General features: G+C 32.7%; 1 protein-coding gene across 2 annotated transcripts; it reads right to left on the bottom strand.

The window, feature by feature from the left end:
• Positions 1-1,279: 1,279 nt before the first annotated feature.
• On the bottom strand, positions 1,280-16,805 carry LOC114182165 (protein GIGANTEA-like). Of its 2 annotated transcripts, none has more exons than XM_028068955.1 (15): positions 16,587-16,805; positions 14,068-14,285; positions 10,408-10,479; positions 10,194-10,248; positions 9,948-10,090; positions 9,458-9,732; positions 8,653-8,708; positions 7,663-7,903; positions 7,425-7,575; positions 6,523-6,732; positions 4,879-6,414; positions 4,033-4,101; positions 3,610-3,828; positions 2,865-2,957; positions 1,280-2,015 (listed from the first exon to the last, which is right to left on the bottom strand). In XM_028068955.1, the coding sequence occupies exons 2-15, from the start codon at positions 14,152-14,154 to the stop codon at positions 1,725-1,727; spliced, it is 3,498 nt and encodes a 1,165-aa protein (XP_027924756.1). In that variant the 5' UTR covers positions 14,155-14,285; positions 16,587-16,805; the 3' UTR covers positions 1,280-1,724. The 2 variants fall into 2 exon arrangements, with proteins under 2 accessions (XP_027924756.1, XP_027924758.1); XM_028068957.1 differs by having other exon boundaries at positions 1,725-2,015; positions 14,068-14,242.
• Between the last annotated feature and the right edge of the window lie 1,068 nt (positions 16,806-17,873).

Below are 17,873 nucleotides of genomic sequence, written 5' to 3'. Positions count from 1 at the left end.
AAATCGTTTATACCACTATCAAGGACTATCAAGGACTTGCTTAAGATTAGACAAACTAAGTACTCCTTATTAAGAAGGACAAAATCCCTCGACCTACTCCGTATAGATTTTTACTTCCAACTCTTTGTGTAGAAAAGTGCTCTTATAATCAAGTTTACTCTAATTCCAAGTCATATAAAGCACCTAAAGCAAACTGAATAAAATCTCATTAAAGTTTTTTTTTTTGTAGACCATTTATGTCTGAAAGGTCTCTTTCCTTATAGAAGCTCTGTGAACGCCCAAGTAATCATAGAAGACTTTCAATTTTTCCATTCATAGTAACTAGCCGCTTCAAAGAATCAACTTCATTGTAGAGGGTTGGTTCAACATTATCATTTACCTTCTGTGACTATCATCATATTTAACTAGAAAGCAATCTTCTGTGATAACAGAAGAAGAGAAGGAGAAAATGTAAAACATTCTTTGTATCAGTGCAATTGGTAGCCTTATGTGTGCAATGATGTGTAGTAGACCTAATTTGCTAGCATGGTGAGTCAATATATGCATAGTTAGAATGTTGTCCGGCAATATATGCATAAACGTGGCAAGGATAATTGGAATGTTATGAAATGGATTTTGTGGTAATTTGGTCAATAAACTTGGTCTACCACAAGATACTCTGTGTTTTGTGATGGCCAGAGTGCTATTTATTTAACTAAGAACAGTTGTTTAACAACAAGACCAAACACATTAGTGTAAGATCTCACTTTATTTGATATGTTTTTGTATTGGTAAAATAGTGGTCGTCTGAAAGTTCTTACTAAACCTTCCAAATGTCAAGTTTCTAACATTTTAGATTTGGTTGGTTTCTATAGAGTTTGAAGACACGGTAGAAAACAAGTAGTGGAATTCAACCCAAAGTGGTGATGGTTGTGTATAACTTTCGAGAGTAGTTCTTATTGTTGTCTATTTTTAATCCATACAAAAATATGGCTATTGTTTTAGTTCAAACTAGGCATTAACTAGTTTGTAGTTTAGTTTCTTTCCCGTATCCTATTAAGGCCTTACTGTAGTATATTTCAAATCATTTCACTCTTACAAACACGATTCTCATTGTATCAGTCTTCTATATTTTCTCTTCTCTTTATTAGAGATAATATATATTTACTTATCATAATTCTTATTGTTTTCGATCTCCTTACATACCATAACAGTTATATATAGAGCATGGTCATGACGAGTATGCTGATATAAGTAAACATACACACATACTGCAAAGCTAGTTCCTATACACATCATGAAGAGCATAAAACATAACAAACATAATACAAAACTAGTTTCTGTACACGGTCATCATTGTTTGATGTCATGTTTGGGAAAAAGAGGAATGGGACAACAATGTTGTTTTTGTGACTTGCTAAAAGAAACTAACATAATAAGAAGGTTTACTTATTTGCAAACCGTTAAGTTCCTAAACATAAATAACATCAGGTTTTCTACAAATCTTGAGATAAGAATAGTGCTAGCAACATAATCTAAGACACCTTTTCTAAGACACTTTCTTACTGGTCAGAATCTGTTGAAAGTTACAACATTAGAAGAGAGATTCATTAAATAAGGTGAAACTTACAATTTTGTGTTCTTCAATAAATTGTGTTCTTCAAAAGAGTGTCAGAAAGTGTGCTTTTAGCATTTCTACTTAAGGTAAAATGCATATAGACTAAATGGTTATACATGACTTCATTTCAGATAGAAATTGCAAAGCCTAAATCCCTTGCAGCTGTGTTAAGATATTCAATAGACATTCCATTTGAAAGCTGGTTGTGAGCTTCCCATATCAAGCATTTTTCTATGTCAGCTCGCCAGTCAATGACATCCAAATTGAAGTATAGATTATGAATGTCATTCTTTTGCTGTCTCTTAGGACCGTATATAATCGAACAAGTATTCAAAATGTCACGAAGAACAGAAGTGCTGAGAGCCCGTACATGTGCACTAGGATGAGAAAGGCATCTGATTGTAGCTGGTAGGCGACACTGCATGTGAATGTGCACAAGGAGGTTGGTAAACCATTCTATTTTATGTAACAGAACATGCACACGAGTTACTCTTGTTTCAAAACTTGAATTTCTTTTCTTAAAAAGAACAGTTTTTACCAGAAGACGGTGCTTTATAGGTTAGGAAGCACAGTTGTGGATATAGAAATTTAGAGAACTTTAGGACATGACAGGACCATACCATACTTTATAAAAGTAATTTCAAATTAACATGAAATAAAAATTTTAAAATCACCAAAGATAATCCATGTTTTAAAAATGAGCATAATCAATTATAGGGCAAAAATGTGAGTCCCTATATTTTTTTGTCAAATTTGGTTTTAGTCTCCGCACTTGTATATTAATGAATTAGTCTTCAAACTTTTGAAAATATGTGAATTTAATCCTCTTTTGTGCTCAAGTTTAATATTCAGTGGGGATTTTTTTACTGTCACCAAATTAAAGGAAGGACTATATTCACATAGTTTTTAAAATTTGATGATTAACTTATCAATTTCAAAGAGAGACCAAAATCAAGTTTGATGAAGAGTATACGTAAAACACATTTTCCCTTAATTATAAACACAATATGCTAGTATACTACCATTTAAAAGTGTTTGTGTTTCTTCGCTTACAGACACAAACAGTTAAAAATTCAGGATAACAACAGAATAATTTCAGCAAGGCCTTTGTTATCCTTTCTGTTATTATTCTGTATCTTGATTTTTGCTTGATTGTGATAACATATACTATGTTCATATGCAGTTGTAAATTAGAACCAGATTTGAGGTTAAACTAACAACTTTCATTCAGTATAGGCACAGTTTAAATGAGGTAAGTTTGGTTTACCTTCAACAGGTTTGAAAGACCATCTGCCACTGCGAACCCAGATTCTCCCAACTCAATCACAGGCTGAATCGCTTTAGCGGTTGCTTCCAGTAGCTGGCCAGTTTTACCAAATTTGAAGCATGAATATCAGAAAAGCTTAAAGATAATGCAGATAACATTGCTCAATTTCTTATAGCTGACTTGATTTATGGCGGACAATTTTTTAGGTTACTGTATGAAAGTTTTGAATTAAAAAGGTACAAAAGGAAACAGTAGTGGTTTACTTGAGCACAACTCCACACTATATTGCATAAATTTACATTCATATATAATTGCTTTTTATACAAAGTCTTCCATATAACATTGCCATTTTACCTCCAGGGAAAGAAATATAAAATATTACCTTCTCAAAATCTACTATTTCTCATGTTAAGACGTGAAGAAGGAACAAGGAATTGATGAATAGGTAAGTAGGTGGTGTGTATGTATGTATGTATGTATGTACCAAAAAATACTGATAAATATTTATCAACAAAAAATCATTTTATTGCCTATATATTTATCAAAAGGAATAAATATAAAAGTTTAAAGGAATGGAATTAAATATTAAATAACATGAAGAAAGAAAATTTTAGAAGAAACATTCCCGTCTTTAATTTTGAAAGAACTTTTATTGCCATGCGGCCATGAATTGAAGACAGGTATCTGGTTGAAATACATTGAAACTCTGAAACTGCATGGATAAGCTAATGTATGAACATGGTACCTTAAGCTGTGGTAAAGTGCAAGCTTCTCCATCCACTAGCATTCCGTCTGTGGCTCGTAGGAGTAAATCTGATGCACTTGCCACAACTACTAATGATTCTAAACTATCATGATTCCTCATTAGTTCAATTATCAATTTTACAATCCGCTGATTGATTCTCCACATCTTCTGACCAAGATTGTCATCTTTGGCAATCCATGGCTGCAACTCCTTCTCAGCCTGAAAAGCAACAAGTCCACTATGTAATTTTAACAAAAAAAATCCCGGAAAGGGAAGCTGATTTAGAACACTGGTTAGATGAGCTCTTCTGCAACAGATATTTAAACTTTCTGTACATTAAAAAATTAACAGTACTTACAATCCAGGCTAAAAGTCCATATCCAGAGTAATTATTTACGTAACCATTTTATAAAAGACACAGACCTGAAGAACAACTGCCGTAGCTGCCTTCATAGGTGATGCAGATACAACCTTGCATAATGCATCAACAACCTACATCACATTAAATCACCGAATCATTAATAATGGACCTTTTTCCTGTGGAAAATAGGAATATAATAGGAGCATTTAATCCACACAAACATTTATAATTTTTTTGAGATTGTTAGTTTTGTGCTAAATAGCTGTCTTATATGCAGTATAATAGTCATGGCAATCAATCATGGAGTTTATTAATAGCTGACTTTTGCAGCTCTCAGCTACGAATTTACACATCCCCGAAATCTGACAATTACAGCAATTAGCTTTTCATTTTCAAATATCTCATTCATTGGATACTCTTTGTTTTATTTCCTCTCCCGCTCAAAAATATCAAAATAAGGCTCTAGTTTCTCTGAATTATGACTTTGATATCAGTTTTGAAGCTTTACAAGTCTATGACAGGTCACGGTAAAAAGCTGAAACAATTGATAGATATCAATATGTTCAGATTATTCCCCTTTTAATACTTTTTTGCCAACATGAATCTTTTAACATCTTCAACTCAGTTTTTTTTTTGTGCTGCTGTGTAAGCTATTTGGTGATGCTTTCATGTATGGCCTGTGGAATAAAGATACAATCTTCTGGAGTCAGTGTATTGCTATTATGAATTCCAATCATCAGTAGTCTTTTTTTTTCACTAGTAACTCCAAAAACATAATAAAAAGAACTTGTGTGATATATTAAAAAATGCATAGTTCTGACACGAGAAGCATAGAGTATAACAAATGGTTCACAATTAAAAAAAGCAAAGAGGATAGTAGTTGTAGAAGTATAACAATGTAATAGTACCTGTCTCCACCCCTGTTGAGCAGAAGTGCTTTCTGCACAAGGTTGAGTCTCAGGAGATGCAATCAACTTCTGCCATAGTAGTGATACAACAGAAAAACATAACTCTTGCTTCTCTGCGAGCCTGGATCTAAGAAAAATTTGGGCACTGCAATTGAATCCTATATGCCTGTCCATAGTGAGGAAGTTGGCTAGATCAGAAGCATCAAATGCGAGACTTGTGGCTCCTTTTCCAAACGTACATCCCGATGCTTCATTTGAATATGAAGTTATATCACACCTTTTACCGAGTTCTGAGGGGGATGAATCTGTAGAGGATGAAGTAGATGTCTGCCCAGGGTCAAGGTGGCTATTGTTTTCAAACTGAATTTGTCTTTTACTACTACCACAGGGATCTTTACAAATAGGGGTGTGAATTAAGGTTGCTCCGAATGGTTCTGCCTTGTTAACTATGGATGCAACAGTTTTTCTGTGAATATCTATGAGATTGTACAATGACGATGCCCTAGAGTGGATTTCATCATCCCATTTGCAACGCATCAAAACAGACAGAGCACGCATGCAAGCTTTTGACCGTCTAAATAGTTCAGAAATATGTGCAGCAACCATAGCTGCTGCAACTATTTCATTTGAGCTGTAACTCCATGAGGTACCAACAGAAGACGGCTTCAATGAAAATAGCGCCTCTAAAATTGCTAAAATTCTGTGGGTATGGCGTATTGCTGAATCTATGCATTTCTGCAATGCTTGGGAAGATCCATCTATTTTGACAGGCTTGGCTATCTTTTCTACTTTGTTGGGGACTGAACGATTCTCTCCTCGCGAAACCATAGGGAACAACTGAAGCTCACAGGCAAGAGCACAAACAGCAGCCAGAACATAAGAATCAAATGCTGCTACAGGACCTTGTTTCTTCATTTTCCGATTATTGGTTTCTTTCTGGCTTTCAGATACTGCAAGTAAATCCTCAATCACTTCCTCCAAATAATTATCTTCACCTCTTGGCTTCTTGCTTGCATTGAATTGGACCTCGTGACTAACACAAACAGTTAAGACAACAAATAGTAGGCGCGAAGCAAGCTCAACAGATGCACATGATTCTAAGAAAAGTGAATGCACCATTGTACGAAGTTCTGCCACGGCAAGGTTTTTAGAGGCAGAGCCCACAAAATAGTATCTTGTTTTTCTTTTTTGATCACTAATGGACTCAGCTGGAAATGTCCTCTGAAGAATAGCTTCCACTGTAGCAACAAATATTTTCATGAGGCATGCTTCAGATGGACTTCCACGAGGAAGATATTCCAGAACCTTGAGTAGGGGTAGGTACAAATTCCATGAGAGTATGGGAGGTTGAAGTGGTGTTGCGACCACAATTTCTGGAAGATCAACAGCTGAAGAATTTAATGGAATCAAGCCATAAGCAGCCTCCCATATGGTACAAATTCTCCACTCAACCTCTGGACCATGAGCACAAAGCATTGAGGCAATGCCCTGGGCTGTAGCTTCAATGGTGGCTTCAGCAGCAGAACCAGCTTCAATCTGATCAACAAATAAATATTATGTCTACATTATGCACAAAGAATGAGCTCTATAGTACCACAAAAATGAGAAAAAGAAAATGAGGTAACTTGCAAAGAGTGTTATAACCTGCTTTCTGTTGGAAGAAATATAGCCACCCAAAGGTTCATGTTGAACTTCGACACCATCAACTTGCCTTAATGGAGGAAAAAGTAAAGCAGGCTGAGAAAGTATTCGGAAAAGCAATGCAGCTGCAGCGTCTGCAGCTACACCAGATCTCATGGACATTGCAGTCCCTATGGCCCGCAAGAAATGAAAATGCATCCAATTTCTAGGGAGCTGTATTAACAATTATAGAGAAGGAAAAAGAAAAAGTAAATCAGTCAATTCGATCGAAGCTTTCATTTTCAGAAGGTTACTGCAGATGAAAACATCAAAATGCACATTACTATGCCATCACCACTGCATGTATTGTAGTAAACCCAATATTGTCAGAAAAGGCTTTTGTATTGTTGTTATCTCTATGAACCCAGTTTCAGCTTATTTTTATTGCAATACTAACTAACTTAGTGGTCGATAAAATCCTTAATGACGAAATATTGAACTCATCAATGCTTTCATCTCAAAATATTGTCTAATGTGTAGAGATCAGAACCCTGATAACAAGTGCCATGAGAGCTAGTTAAGGAGAATTTAATGCACCGTATTAAATGAATCTAATTACGTAAAACAAAACTAGTATTTAAATTACATTTGTGTATTTGATAATTAGGTTTTAATATTCTGATTCACTTTTTATTCATATTGCACTAAACAATACAACCTGAACTTATAGACTGGAATTTGGCTTCCCAATTCCAAGCCTTAAACTCTGCCAATTATTATAATTAAGGCAGAAAAAAAAACCACCAACTTCTGACCTTTTCTCTCTTAACTGAATAAACTGTTAAACATCAACTACCCCATTTAAGTTTATTCAACATTATTAAGCATGTCCTCTTTAGAATTTGCATAAAGATTGTAAAGCTTACTCTTATTCCACAAGCATATTCTTCAGCAGCTCGAAGAAGTTCTACAAGCTGCACAGCAGCATCGAGTGCATCAGGAGCCCATGATGGGGGTGCTTCTAACAGTCCAAGAAGAAGCCTCTGAGTTGCACTGGGAGTCGCAATAGCATAATATCTAGACAATTTTGGAATTTAAATTTTCTCAGGATAATGCCTTCAAGGAACAACAAATTAACTACAGAGGTATTGAGTTAAGAATAACCTGTGAAATAAACGTGCATATGGTTCTAGAGCTGGTAATCCAGCAACAAGATGCTCATCCAAAGCTGTTGTTGGAGGAGGAAGTAGCAGGGCAGGGACAGCAGCAGCTGTTAAAGTGGCAGTCTCATAACGAGCAACTTCATCGTCACAAACACTTAATATAACACCAGCTCCATTAGCAACTGCCCATCTTGGAGTTGATGGCATGAGTTGAGGATGCTTCCCAGAACCACGTGCAGAAACTAAGGAAAAACAAACTCAATTAAGAAAAGATCCTTCTCTATTATAAATTTGTTTTAACAGGAGCAAAAATCATCATCAATGCTTTTTATACTTCCATTCAATGAAAAATTGGAAATGAAGGAATCAAACATGAGTAGACTGTGAATTTAGGCTTACAACTTACAAGGCTTTTAAGGTGAGAACTGACCAAGACTTATTAGGACAACATCGCCCATTTTGTTCTTGGTGTGGGATCATAACAAATCCCCCTCAAATATGGGTGGTAACATATTTATGGAATGAGGGTTGCACGTCCAATTATATACATTTGTTGTGGTATTCCAAAGGTTCAATTTTTTGTAGTATAAAATTTAGAGGAAGATAATTTGGGACTGAAGTGTTCTCTCTCTTTATACTATTTTACTTTCTTTCCTTTGGGATACATTCTGCAGTATATTCAAGCTCTCTTATAGACTCAAAATAACTATTAGAATTCTGTAAGGGTGCTCAGCCGTTACATATAGTCACATTAGAATTCTATAAGGGTAACCGTTACAAATATAGGTCACATGAATATCACTAATACTCTTAATAGACTTTGCATTCAATCTCCACTAATCTTTGTAACAACACATTCATTATTTTGACTATCATTAGTCGTTGTGGATCTCCAATCTGTATGTCCATACATGGTTTTCACTTGAATAACATCGGAGGACTTATGTAAGAATTAAAAAAGTTGAGTTTGATGATTTGATGGATAACGTACCAATCATTGGTGGCCGGAGTTCTCCTGCGGCATATTTACCCATTACACCACTACACCTGTTAATGCATGATAATTTCGATCAACTTATGCAGAAGTTAACTTGGAGTCAAAGAGGAAACAAGATATCTAAACCATTTGATTCAATCATATTAATATAATCAAAGATTTTATAGACAATGCTACAATTGCAAGAGAATCAAACCAATAGAATCAGAGACTAAACCACAGTACGAACGTTGCTCAGTATATGCTATTGACAAACATTAAAAAAAAAGAAAAAAACACATTGCTTACCCCTGAACTTGATTATGCTATACTCCATTACTTAAACACACCAATATACCATGGTTCAAAATTGAACAAAAATGTGACTGACGGTTTACTTTTGTTTCCAAAACTTACGAGGCAATAGATACATTTGGGTTTGTTTTAGAGGGTGAACCTTGAACAGAAACATCCTGGACCATAAAATGCCCTGGGACGTGCATTCACAGCTAAAACATACATAACAAAAGGCACATTTGAACAAATTTTTTCACAAGCACTTTAAGAGAAAATAAGAAAAATGATGAAATGAGTTTCTCCATAACATGAAACTAATCTGTAAGTTGTCTCATAGTTTCTCTAAAATTGTATTTTTAACTAGTGTATGAACTAATTTTAGTTAATGAAAAAACTAATTTCATATTTTTCTTATTTTTCTTTCTTAGAGCATTATGGAGAAACTTGTCTAAAGAGACTCATAGCAAATATCATCTTTCTGAATTGAAAGATGTGATTTGTAAGCGTAACGAAAAATACTCACCACCGAAAATAGTCACTTCTAATGCCTAAAGGTGCAGCCAATAATATATCAGTAATCCAAGGGGACAAGGGTCTTATGGGCTTCTTCTCCTGCTGCATCATAGAATTACGGCCAGATTCCTCATATACGGAATCATTAGTCATTGCATGGCTTCCGCCACTGCTTCCTTCAGCTTCACAACATTGTCTTTCCATTTTGTATATGGGGCGATTGTAAAGAGTTAAGATACGCAAAACTTCTCCACATGCTAGAGCCCATTGTTCTGAATATTCACTCTGTAAAATTACACAGAATATATCAAAAGATTGGCAGGGAACATCTTTGCAGATGCTGAAGCTGAATAAATTATACACTTAAATCAATTAGAATTAAAAATCATACTAGTTTTGATTAAGTAGATTGTGTTTGCATTTCACAAACTAGAAACTTACTTTTCTATGAATTTGAATTCCGTACAAACAAAATCAAAATACAAGTCAATGGATTATACCTCATCTTTTGGGCAGACTAAAGAAATGAAAGAAGCAAATGGAGGACTAGTCTTGTCATAGACCAGCGTACCATCAATAATACATGAAATGATTGGAAGCACAACTGCGTGCCCATGCTCAGGATGATGAAGGACAAGTACCGCTGGATGTACATGTGAATGAACAAATAGGTTATTTGCGCAAGCAATAGTCATAAACTATTGTTGAGTAAATAAAAATTGAAACTAATATTAAAGAATAAATACCCAAAACATCATCAAAGAGGAGCATTTCTTTGGATGGATATCGATTGCGGATCAACTGTCAAAGCAACACAAACCAGTAAGTGTGTTTGATACAAATTCCTGGATTCCGTAAGTAAAAGCACAATATTTTAATTGAATCTTCAAAAAAAAAAAAACATGCATTTCTATATCCACTTTTCCAGTTTATATGTACATACAATTGTATTTATCATACCTCAGCGATATCATCAGGAAATTGTTCTGATGTAAATTGACCAATATATTCAACGTACGCAGCAATTTGATCCTAACAAAAATTAGAAATATATATCAGAACAAGAAGTACATGATAAAACAATTATGTTTAACATAAAAGAGCTTATAATTAGATTTTGGAAACATATAATTTCAGTTACAAATGACTAAAACGCTGCTGCTTTCTGACTAGTAGTATGAACTTTTATTCCACTAGTTAACTATTTCAAAATGTCAATATTATCCTTATTTCTCCTCTCTACCTTTCCCACATTTATTTCTACTTTCACTTTGCTACACGTTCTAATCCTCTATTCCACTTTCTTCTTCATTGTTTTCCTTTGTATTTGTTGCTACCTCCATTTCGTTTACATGAACAGGAAAAGTCAGACATATTACAGAACATAATAGCTCCACACTACTGCTGCACCTTTGCATTTCATCCTTCAAGACTCCATATACCACAACAGTATCTAAACTAATTAAAAAATCTCAAGACAAATCCTCCCTTATGTGGCAATCTCCACACATATATGCATATAATAATTGTAGTTGTACATATAATAAAAGACAGATTTTGTAAAATATTTAAAAATAGTAAAGTTTGGAAGAGCATATTTAGTTACTAAATAAGTCCCTGTACTAAATGACAACTTTTAAATCAGTTCCTAAACACTTTTTTTAAGTAGGTCCATAAAAAAAATGCCTTTGAGATAGTTTTTAACTGGTTATGATAATTGGAAAATGACAATTTAAGACAGGTTTATTACAAATATTACAAATAATTTAATACAGTTTTAAAAAACTTAGAGATTCAATTAAAAGATTTGTAAGGTGAAAGGCCCGGTTAAAAGAAAATAGTTTAAGACCTAGTAAGTAATTCGTCCTAGAAAATGTAAATTCGTGATTGATCAAAGATATATTAAAGCTACTAATACTTTTTCAATTTTGGGTGTTTCTGTCTGGATCAAAATTCTACACCTGTTCCGGAAAATTTTGAACACATAACCTATGGTTTGGGAAGACAACTTACTTCCTAATCCTAATAATTCACTAGAGTAATTTAGCTTCTCTATTTAATATCTAAAAGTTAATGTAAGCGTATGTGCTGTTTTTATATGGTTCTTAAGAACTTACTATAAAAACGATATTTGGATTTCAGTATGAATATATATGGCAATCAAAATTAACAGTGCCCCGCAGCAAACAACTCTGCACATTCCATTCAATCAAGGTTAAATAACAGAGCTCTCCTCTGTCACAGACTCCGTCTTACAGTAAATGGAATGCTTAATAGAAGTTTGTTCTTTAATTGTTTTGTTTTTTTTTACTTGAAGGCTGCCACGTCTAATACAAAGAATAAATTAAGTTAAAGCATTCGGTACTCAAACCACACTGTTTGAAGAAAAGAGTTAATTAAATAAAATAGCAAATACTAACAGTTTAACCACTGAAAATATACGGGTTAAATAAGTTTTATACACATCTATTTTACTATATTCTTTGAATGAATAAACTTAAAATATTGTATTTAAATTTGAATTTAATAGAATAGTTATAACATTAATATTCTTTAGAACTACAACTATACTATTTAAAATAAAATTAAAATTTCTTAAAAGTTAAACTAACAGAATTTAATGTTACTTTGACGATAAATAATATACTCACAATAAAAATAATTAATACAATTTCATTTAAATTAAATATAATAATTACTATAATTTAAAATAAAATATGACTCATTAAAATATGAAGTTAAAAATATATTCAGAATAAACATAATTTTAATTTAAAATATTTAAACAATGTTAAAAAATCAATTTAACTTGTAATTAAAAACAAAATAGAATGTAACGAAGATAATATAATTACAAAATAGATACTCCCTCCAGTTTCATTCATTTTATCTTTTGTTTAGGGTTTCTCACACATATTAAGAAAACAATAAATAAGTTAGTGAATGGGAGAAATTTACTAAACTATCCTTAATATTGTGTTTGGAGAGAGAATTTCAACAATTCAAAAAAATTGAAATATTTAGTAATTGAATTATTTGCAATTAAATTCTCATAATTTTTTAAATATCTAGTTTGGATGAAGTAATTGAAATATCTTAAATTTAAATTTTCTTATTTAGATAAAACAATTTAATTTCTACTTTACAACGAATTCAACTCTACCTTTGAGTCTAATTTAACTTAGCTCGACCTTTAATTCAATACGACTCATCTAGACTTTTGATTCAAGTTGACTTGAGCAGAGCCGATTTGAATCAATTCGACCTCAAAACAATCTGAATCGATTAAACCTCAGCTGATTTGATTCAAGTTGAGATGACTCAACTTCCAACGAAGGTGATTGATTTAAACCTTATGTCTAGGCCAACTCGACACGACCTTCGGCTTGAGCCAACCTAGTTTGACTTTGGCTTAGGGCGACCTTACTCGACATTCAACAAGGCTGACTCAGCTCAAAGCCATCTCGTTTGGACCTTCGGCACAGATCGTCTTGACTTGTAATTCGGTTCAGGCTGGCTCGACTCGACCTTCAGCCCGGACTGACTCGACTCATAGCCACCTCATCTCGATCTTCGGATAAGGCCAACTCGGCTTGACTTGGGGCCTGAGCCAGCTCTGCTCAACCTACGATCTGATCCAAATCGGCTTGACCGACTCGTCTCAACCTTCGTCCTTGGCTAGCTTAGACCAGCTCGGATCAACCTTCGACCTTGTCTGACTCGACTCGACTTTCAACCCGACTCAGCTCGACTGGACCTTCTGTCTGACCTGACTCAACTTTTTGGACCTGACTTTTTTTTCTTGACCAATGAGCAATCCCACAATTTGGAGAATTTTAATTTCCTTCTTTTTTTAGTGAATTTCAAATTTTACTATTTTAGTTATTTGAAATATCTTCTTAAAATTTCTCAATTTCAATTTTCTTTTAATTTCCTCATCCAAACATATCATTTTCCTTGAAAGAATTTTAAATTCTCCAAATAAATAAATTACTCTCTTAAATTACCTCGTCCAAACACACCTTAAACTTTTTTCTATTAGTAATTAAAATATTAAGTGCCACTTAATTGGTTTTGTAATTTGTAATACAACACTTTTTTGAACAATGTTCCCTCCCACCCTTGACTAATGAAAGAAATGATATTAATATGAATATTTATTTAGAATAATATTGGAATAAAATTGTAATTATTGAATCGAAAGAAATAAATTACAATCAATTTGAAAAATTATGAAAAATATTAACCTAAATTAAAATGGAAGGAGCAATATATCTAAACTACATGTCCTGAAATTTGACATTTCTTGATTAATAGGCATTGATCGAGTCAAACTCAATGCCTATCAAAGCCTATTCACTTTGGAAACATGATATTTGCTACTTTCCCTGGAGATTCCTTCCTTTCTTTTACATTAACTGCTCAAGTTCTATAAGCTTGATGTGAAGCAGTGGAACATTATAAACAGGAATATATAGCTGTAATAAGGTATTATTTGTTGTTATTATTATTATTATTAAAATGTCAAACTTGAGGAAACTAATATAGAAATGCGTAGATTTGTATCATAAACCATTTAAGTTAAACTATTTATCATGAACATTAAACATTATAAGTTACCTTTCTCTGTTGATCTTCTAGTGGGGGAGGCCAGAACAACGAGGAGAACTGAAGACGGTCAATCCATCTTTCACCGGAAGAAGCCATTGAAACAGAAATTTGCCTTCACTTTCAACTCTTAACTTATTCCTTTCTGCTTCTGATATCAAAACCAACAACCCAAATCCAGACAAAACTGGCTACCAATCAAGAATTAGAATATCGTAATTCAACATTTCCTGTTTAGCATGCCCACATATTTTCATCTTAGTACCCAAACAAGGATTGGTATACCAAATTCAAATTTCAGCAAATACGAATAAATGATAAACACTAAAAACATGTCCAAGGAAATGACAAATCAATGCATGTATCGGAAAATTCTAATTATTCGCTAATGTGGATTCCCCTACGATGCTTAACTCCTTACACTTGAAACCCGTTGACACTGAAGGTAATTTTCTAGTTTCTCTCCACTACAGAACCGGAAGGGAAAACAAAAAGTCCAAATTCAATGTATATTAAAAAAAACGGAGTAGATATATATAATTTTTACCAACTATTATAGTATTCTATGAATTTTTAACTGTATCATATTTTCTCAAATTTTATTGCAAGTGTCATATACACATACACTATTTACTGAAAATTTTATCTTAATCTAAAACTATTTAATATCTTGTTATATATATTCTGACCTCAAATCCATTGAGATAAGGGAAAAATGAGTATACAGTTTGTCCTTAGTCTCTTGTTCTAAGTAATGTAAAATTATTAGATGTACTAAAATAAAACACCCCAGTCAAGATTAAGGGGATGAAGGTTCCCTAGCAAGGATGAGACCATCATTACCGTTAAAGCCAATCCCAAGGCCGCATGGAAATGCTAAGCTCAGAGCTTAAATGTCACTCCTAATGTGTCTATATAAATTGTTTTTAGCTTGATTCAAAGTAATATGTAACTATTAGACTACGAGAACAAGCCCTCAATTGAGGGCTGAAACAAATCCTCAATTGAGTGTTAAGAGAACAAAGGTTCATCTTTGGAACAATTTTCCATCTCTTTCGGTTGAACTTATGAAATGAGAATTCGTCTTAGAAAGAACCACTTTTTCATACACAAACAACATTAATGTTCTAATCACAAGTCGATTGATGTAGTATTATTAAGATTAATTACGGTATTTAAGGTATTGTTTGTTTTGAAACTTAAAATTCTATCATAGTGGTTTTATTGTTAAAAGACATCTAAAGGCTTAATAAAGAAAGTTATATACAACTTGCCCTTGGTTTCAACTTTTACGCGAAGACTATTTATATCTAAACAAGCTCCACAATCAAGACATAGGGAAACGAAGATTCCCTAGCAAGGATGACACTACCATTTAATGGGAGCCTTAAATGTAGAAACTAAATTATAAATTAAACCTAATTCTTATAAAGAACAAATGGGTAGACAAATCTTGTAGGCATTTGTTATGTTTACTCATTCTTGTAGATGTTCATTAAAAAGTTTCATCGTTCTACATTTTAAAATAGTTGGATTCGTAATTTGATAACAATTTTTAAGAAAAAATATAAATGATTTGTTAACAAATTCTTTTTTTAACGGAGAAAGAGGAAGTACAAAATTATTTTTTAAAAAATTTTAAGAGAGTTATGTTTTTGTGAGAATCCCTCATTTTTACTTAATTTATCTCATATATATATATATATATATATATATATATATATATATATATTTTAGCTAGCACCAAAATATCTAATAACATAGATTCGACACAAATTTAATAATCTAAAAAAGAAAAACAGATGTAGCTGATATAACCCCCAAGAGTGTTCTATCAGACAGAGGAAAATAAATCAATGATATTGAAATTTTCTCGTAGAAACATGGAATTTTCATCATTTCAATTTATCGTTATAATTTCTGAATCGAAGAACACCTAATAATATATCAGTTTTCAGAAGAGAATAAAATATTAAAATGAAAACTAGCACCGAAATATCTAATAACATCTCTGATTCATCGAATCACATATTAAAAAGAAAAGTCGCAATCCACTTCAATGTTCAACACAATTACAGAAACTCCAACAACAAAACTCGAAAAAAAGATGCATCAGAAAAAAAAAATGTAGCATACATAAAGCCCAAAAGGAGTTATATCAAACAGAGCAAGAACGAAAAAAAGAGGTAAATCCAATTGAGAATTTCTGGTAGAAACATTCAATTCTCTTCATGGTCGAACAGTTCATCTAATCTTCACAAACCAATTCCCAGCATGAATATACATACATATATATGCACACATACACATATATATTTGTATATATTATATATAATATCAAAAATGAAAACTAGCAGCAAAAAGTCCAATAACAACACAGATTCACCACGGATTAACAAATCCAAGAAAGAAAAATGAAACAATCAAATCCAGTTAAAAAATCAAAACAAGTACACAAACACCACAACAAAACTCGAAAACACGATGTAATCCGATAAAAATGAAAAAGAAAAACAAAACGCTGTGCTTACCTGACGAGCTATATATACGGACTGAATCAACAGATGCAAAGGGAAAGGATGCAGCAAGGAGAAGGAACTTTTGGTGTTGATTTGTGAAAATAATGATAAAAAGAATGATGAAAGAAAAGGTTTAGAAGTGATGTGGTGGTTGGTTATGGTGAAAGACAGGGAGAGAGGAAGCGAAACGAAGCTAAGAGAAGATCTTTAGGAGAGTTCAGAGAAGTTGTGTGCGTGGCAAGATATTTTCCTCACGCTTCTTAGCACAGTGTTTGCCACGTCATGTGGTTGTATGCATTCTCATACATCTACATTCATGTATGTATGTGATCATCATGATTGCGTTAACAGTCTTTCGAGCATGATTGAGTGATGTCCTGTAAGAAACTTTCGTTTAGAAGTAGCTTCTGGAAGTAATTAATCTTTTTAATTTTCATAGTTTAAAATTAGAAATAAAACTTGTTGAACCAATAAATCATAAAATAAATATTACAAAGGCTTTTGACATTTTTCTTTAAATATTCGCATTCACCATGCGTAATTATATAATTGTTTTTTAAATAGATCAATAAGCCAAACATATATAATATTATATAAATGGAAACCAAACCCATAAACAAATTAGGATGAAATGCTTTCTTTACACTTCTCATATTCTTCGACATTCAATTTTATTATTTCTTTCAAACAAAATTGTCCATTTTTAATCCATTAATATTAAATACATTACTTTTGATTCTTTAATTACTTAAAAAATAAGTATAAATTGTGACAAATAGTTTTAAACAGCTCTTACAAAAAACAAAAAATAATATATATTTTAAATTAAAGAAATTAAAATTATATAATTTTTTTTAAATCTAAAAAAGTATATTAGGTAAAGCCGAACTTCATCATCGTTTTCACGTTGTCAACCTACTTTATGGATGCATCCATTTCTGTCAATAAAAGTTTTGATTCCTATAGCAATATGATATAAACTAATTACCCACTAAAAATTATACACTTGAAGCTATCGAATCATTAATTAATATTTTATTTAAACATAAAACCTAAAAATATTAACAAAAAAAAAATAACGATGAGAAAACACTAGAATCTTTATTTAATCACTTGAAGCGAATATAAAATTGAAGAAGAAAAAAACAGCATAATTAACCTTTGTTAAAACTATAACTCTTTCTCATTACAGAAGTCAGAATAAACGTCGTGGAATCTGAACAATTCCGTTTAGAGAAGGGTGGAGAGCCAATCATATATCGACACGTGGGTATCTAAGTGGTTGGGACACCGAGAAAA

The sequence above is a fragment of the Vigna unguiculata genome, chromosome 4, assembly GCF_004118075.2.
Source record: "Vigna unguiculata cultivar IT97K-499-35 chromosome 4, ASM411807v1, whole genome shotgun sequence".
NCBI classification, from domain to species: Eukaryota; Viridiplantae; Streptophyta; class Magnoliopsida; order Fabales; family Fabaceae; genus Vigna; species Vigna unguiculata.
This window is presented reverse-complemented; position numbering and strand designations above follow the sequence as displayed.

Bases quoted from the DNA above. Each gene is read 5' to 3' on its own strand.
- LOC114182165 (XM_028068955.1), bottom strand. From the start codon at position 14,154: ATGGCTTCTTCCGGTGAAAGATGGATTGACCGTCTTCAGTTCTCCTCG. The intron at 6,733-7,424 runs GTAAGCTTTACA...TTGTTAATACAG, and splicing joins AATATGCTTGTGGAATAAGA to CTCCCTAGAAATTGGATGCA. The intron at 2,016-2,864 runs GTAAACCAAACT...ATTCACATGCAG, and splicing joins GTCTTTCAAACCTGTTGAAG to TGTCGCCTACCAGCTACAAT.